At 39.8% G+C, this 5,686-nt stretch overlaps 1 protein-coding gene across 3 annotated transcripts; it reads right to left on the reverse strand.

Annotated features, from left to right (window-relative positions):
* Positions 1 to 1,166: 1,166 nt before the first annotated feature.
* LOC116173523 lies at positions 1,167 to 5,551 on the reverse strand. Of its 3 annotated transcripts, none has more exons than XM_031491033.1 (3): positions 5,422 to 5,507; positions 4,033 to 5,364; positions 1,167 to 2,222 (listed from the first exon to the last, which is right to left on the reverse strand). In XM_031491033.1, exon 2 carries the CDS (start codon positions 5,295 to 5,297, stop codon positions 4,038 to 4,040), a length of 1,260 nt encoding a protein of 419 aa, XP_031346893.1. In that variant the 5' UTR covers positions 5,298 to 5,364; positions 5,422 to 5,507; the 3' UTR covers positions 1,167 to 2,222; positions 4,033 to 4,037. The 3 variants fall into 3 exon arrangements, with proteins under 3 accessions (XP_031346893.1, XP_031346894.1, XP_031346891.1); XM_031491034.1 differs by having other exon boundaries at positions 5,430 to 5,491; XM_031491031.1 differs by having other exon boundaries at positions 4,033 to 5,551.
* Positions 5,552 to 5,686: the final 135 nt, after the last annotated feature.

The following is a 5,686-nucleotide window of genomic DNA, read 5'->3' on the forward strand; positions in this document are numbered from 1 at the left end:
TAACCCTCAGGTAATGCACGCATTTTTTTAAATTATTAGCACACTAATAAACAAACACCAATCTACTTGTACAACACCACCGTAAACTAGGTTATTTTATCACCCAGATAACACAAAGACATCCTAAAGATATCTTAAAGATGTACATTCCAAGATGTAACACACATCTTTAAGATATCTTGTATTTCCATAAAGACATCTATAAGATATCTTAAAGATATCTTTTGTTACAAATATTGATATCTTACAGATATCTTTCAAAGACATCTCTAAAACGTCTTTTAAAGACATGTTTTTAGTATTCGTATTGTTGGGTACACCACAAAAAATTGATACTTTATATACAGACAAAATTTATTTTAAGTTTAAACATTTGGTTTACAAAAACACAATGTGCCATAAATGAGGCAGTAAACGTACAAAAAAACACTATATAATTCATCGAAAACAGTTAAAAAGATTTATTCAGTGCATGTTTTTTTCGATCAAACGCCCTCCGGACCCACAACTGTATACATTTTTCTATCTCTTGTTTAGTGACATCTTTTATGGCCACAGTAGCAGATTCTGAAAAATGTTAAATTAGTTAGATGTACATAAAGGTAAAAGTTTTTGCTGTTTTCAATATTTTTAGAGCTTTTAAAAAGTTATTTATCATGAAAACTTTTTCTAGCACACAAAACAATAGAAATAATAAGAGAGTAAATTATAATTAGACGATCAAACTAACTTACCTGTGAAGTTCGATCGTAATTATATGAGACATCCAATCCGAAGACATTGTATAGAATACCATGTAGTTCGCTTGCTCGAACTCATATCACGAGTATTTAAAGAAAGGTTTCACAAAAAGGAAACAAAAATAGAAGTTCGACCCTGCCGCCGAGCCGCCACTGAGTTAACCTTGCGTTTCGTTCCTCGCGCCAGGCGTCAGGTGATTCATTCCGTTTAAAGATTAATAGTGATGCTGAAAAACCTAGGGCCTGGGAGAGTGGGTTTTGAATGTCTTCGGATTGGATGTCTCATATAATTACGATCGAACTTCACAGGTAAGTTAGTTTGATCGTCTAATTATATTTCGACATCCAATCCGAAGACATTGTATATAATACCATGTAGTTGTTTAAAGATGCTTTGTTTTTCAGCATTCAACTAAAAATTCCACACAAAGAAATAATGCACATTTAATCCCCCTTAATATAAAAGAAATGTTACGTCTACTTAGAACTAAGAATGGTTGTCGCAAAAGTATTTGATTGTGATAGTGGTCGATTGTAAAAATTACAGAACACTTTTGAATTTTCTGTCCAGCCCGCAGTTTGTTGAATTACTTCTATTGGTACTCCTAACTGCCAAGCTTTAGATGTTGAGGCATGGCGTGTAGAATGGGCTTTGAAAATGAGAGTGTTCACACCCGCTGCATCTAAAGTGTCTTTCACCCATCTACTTAAAGTTTGCCTGCTGGCAGTTCTGTGTGGCTTCTTAAAAGTAATAAATAAAAAGTCCATATTCGATGTGCGATGTTCTTTTGTGGCCGCTAAATACCTCTTCAAAGTTGTCGCAACACAGAGTCTGGGGTTTTCGACGAAGAAGGGCAAGTTTAAGCAAGGTTGCTTTCTTCCTGGGCCTGAAGTCTTAATTTGGTCCTCGATCAAAATTTGGAATCCAGTACTTGATTCTAAAATATTACGTAGGCGTATCAGCGAAAACGTTTGCATCCTGTGTGCGGTGGAGAGAGCTAATAAGGTGATTAGCTTCTCTGACAAAGCTTGAAGCGTGGATGACTCTCTCTGTTCTAAAAAATTTAGAACTAATTGCGGATCCCAGGTGACATTGTATCTCGGTTTTTGAGGCCGAAGCTTAGATATCCCTTTCAAAAACCGAGACAAAACGGGATGGCCCGCTAAGTCCGTTGACAAAATCAGAGCCAAGGCGGAGCGGTGTGAATTAAATGACCCGTAAGAATTTTTCCCTATGTCAAACAGGTGTTGTAAAAAATCCATTACGAGAGCTGGAGTCCCATCATACGGAGAGATACTTTTCTTCTCACAGAAAGGCCACCAGAGCTTGTATGTTACTCCATACTGCCGAATTGTTGCCGCTGATAAGGAACTGAGAATTGTTTGAACAACTTTCGCTGGTAAGTGTTTTAATTTGAACGCTTCCCTGATAGCTTCGCTGCTAGAAGTGTAAGCCTGTCCGCCAGTGGGTGTGGATCGGTGCTGTAAGGATTAAACAAAGAAAATTTAGTAGGTTTAAAAAAGATAGGTCCTTCAATAATTAAATTAGAAAAAAGTGGGAACCAAGCTTGGTTTTGCCATTTAGGGACTATAACGATCCCTTCCGCCTCATCATCTACTATTTTTTGTAAGACTCTTAAAATTAAAGCAAAGGGTGGGAAGGCGTAGAAAAACATTTTTTCCCACGAAAAAGTAAAACTGTCAATCTTAAAAGCAAAAGGGTCTTTCTGCCAGGAGACATACCGATCACATTTGTTATTAACTCTGGAGGCAAATAAATCTATTTCTGGCACTCCAAACTGGCGAGTTACCAAATCGAATGCCTCCTTAGAGAGACTCCATTCCGTTTCAGGGGGTAAGCTTCTAGATTCTCGGTCCGCAATCCAATTATCCGAAGAACTAATGTAGGAGGCGAGAATCCACAAGTTGCGTACCTCGCACCAATCCCAAATTTCCCTTGCAAGAGCCGAAAACTTTGGGTGATGGACACTACCCATTTTATTTACATAGGACAAAGCAGTAGTGTTGTCGCATCTTATTAATATGTTACAATTGGTGGCCGAAGAAGCAAAGCTTTTAAGGCCCAAAAAAAAATTGCCAAAAGTTCTAAATAATTAATATGTCTTATTCTTTCCTCTGGGCTCCACCACCCTCGAATCTTATCTGACCCACAGCACGCGCCCCACCCTGTAAGCGAAGCATCAGTAAAAATTTCGAGAACGAACTGATCTTTTCTAATATCATTATATGAGGAATCAATTGAATTGATCCACCACGAAAAATCCTGTTGCAAATCCATATGCAGTACCATTAGACCTGAAAAATCCCCATTAATTTTTGCTAGTGCTAGACACTTGTGGCGTTCAAAGAGCTTAACATGAGCCCACCCGTACTTGACGCCTTGGCAAACAGAGACCAGGTATCCTATATACTGCGCCAGATCACGAATTTTGCATTGAGACTTAGACCGGAGAGTTTTACTCCAAATCTTTATTTTTTCCCTCTTTTCTGCAGGTAAAGAGATTTTCAATAGTTCTGAGTCTAATAAAAACCCCAGAAATCTAATGGTTTGACTGGGGTTCAAATGACTTTTCATAACGTTTATAGAAAACCCTAAAGACTTCAAAAAATTTACGGTTACCTTAGTGTCATGTAAGGAGCCTTCATACGAAGAATTGAATAACAGAAAGTCATCCAGATAACACACACAAATAATGTTTTTAGATCGAAGCCATTGTGTAACAGGTCTCATTAGTTTTGTGAACACATAAGGGGCTGAAGCCAACCCAAAAGGCAAACATGCAAATTCATACAGATCGTGATTAAATTGAAACCTCAAGAACTTTCTAAATTTTGGGTCAATGGCTATATGGAAGTAGGCATCTTTAATATCAATAGTTGTGAACCAACACCCTTTTTTGACAAGCCTTAAGGCCGTTCGAATGTCTTCCATTTTAAAATGAGATGTTTGTAAAAAGGAATTAAGATGTTTTAAATTAAGTATGAATCGTTTACCGCCATCAGATTTATCAGCCAAAAAGATATTAGAAATAAAATGCCCTGGACAAGGACTGCACTTGCTTATCGCATTTAAATTGAGTAAAGACTTAATTGCCTCATGCATAGCAGTGTCTTTAGTCGTCCAGGTCTTTGTTGGGGGTACTTGCTCTAGACTAGGTGAACTACAAAATGGCAAGGCATAGCCTTTAATCCATTTCAGTATTACGGGATTTGAAGTAATCAAACACCATTTGTCATAGAAAAGTGAGAGCCTACCACCAATTGGGCTTACCTGCTCTATCGTCTGTATTTCCCCTGCTTCTGATGGGACTGCTGGCCTCGGAATGATCTCGACTGTCCCTTTTGACGAGTCGGGCCGTAACGGTTTAAAGAACGCTGGTCTTTCGCTGATGTGAACACAGGCTTCAAACGAATTCGCCCAGAGTTCCTACCACCTCTGTATGAAGCTGAGAATTGCAAAGGAGTAGCCGCCTTTAATTCCTTTCCTGCGTTCTGTAGAGACTTAGCTTCCCTGACGCTCTCTGAAACATCTGATCCAAAAAGGAAATCTCCTGGTTTAGTTCTCCCTAGAACCTCCCTAATGTTTTTGTTAAGGGTTGGTAAAATCAAATTACGCCTAGAGTCAGAGATGTCGTGAAAGGTGTGCGCCAGTAAACGACTAGCATCACCCAAAGGGGCTACAATTTCATCACGTAACTTTTTTGGAATAGGATTGTCATTCAGCAAAGCTGTCAAAGACTTTCCCATAGCTCCCAAAACCGTTGCGAGTTTCGTTTGGATACTTTTATTAAAATTGTCCCGAGCCACCCGATCGTTGGCCAAAATTGCTAAAACTTCGGGATTTAGCTTAGGTGAGTTAAGTGTCGGACAGTTCTCCGGGACTGCATAACGTTGAGTTAAGGAAAGTAAATTTTCCTGCGAAAGGCCATTTGTTACAATGTAGTTCCACCTTGAGGAAAGTGCCTCATGTAAACAGTCCGCCTTAACTGGAGTACTAGGGCAATCATTTCCTAAAACGTCTCCAAAATCATCAAGGGCTAAAGAGCCGTCGTCGATGATGAGTACATTTTCTTCCAATTCGGTCTCAGGGCCGTTAGTCGAGTTCAAAGGAGCTCTAGGCTTTGGTCTACCATCCGCTCCGTGTAGGTCCTCAGCCTCACAGTGAGGAGAAAGACTTAAAGAAGTCTGGGATTTGTCACCTGCCCTTAAAGAAGGAGCAGGCGAAAGGCTTAACGAAGCCTCAGCAGACAAAGAACGTCTTCGTCTAAGATGCCTACTTGTTGATGGAACATCAGCAATGCTTAAGCTTTCAACGCTGCTGTAACTGCAATCAGAGCAGTCGCGTTTAGACCGGGAATCCGATCTTCTATTAATAGCTCGAAAAGGAGGCCGAGACTGCCTGTCATGGCCGCCGTCCACATTTTCCACATTTTCCTTATCCTCTAAAAGTCTCTCAAGCCTACGAAGGCGTTTTCGTAGGTCGCTTTTTGACGTCCCCCTGCTCCTAGAGCGATGCCGCTTGTTGGACTTGCCCATGTGTAGTAAAAAATTACATACGGGCGAAAAAGGCCTATGGTCGACAACGCCAAAAACATGCACAAGCCTAAAAAAAATACCTATGGTTAATAAAAACCGCTAAAATAAAATCATTTAGTTATACTCAGATACCAAAATCGTCGAAAAACGCAAGACAACGATGTGAATGTGAACACGAGCACGAGAAAGCGAAGAATGAATCACCTGACGCCTGGCGCGAGGAACGAAACGCAAGGTTAACTCAGTGGCGGCTCGGCGGCAGGGGCGAACTTCTATTTTTGTTTCCTTTTTGTGAAACCTTTCTTTAAATACTCGTGATATGAGTTCGAGCAAGCGAACTACATGGTATTCTATACAATGTCTTCGGATTGGATGTCGAAATATAATTA

Source organism: Photinus pyralis, unplaced genomic scaffold (assembly GCF_008802855.1).
Source record: "Photinus pyralis isolate 1611_PpyrPB1 unplaced genomic scaffold, Ppyr1.3 Ppyr1.4_LG6, whole genome shotgun sequence".
NCBI lineage: Eukaryota > Metazoa > Arthropoda > Insecta > Coleoptera > Lampyridae > Photinus > Photinus pyralis.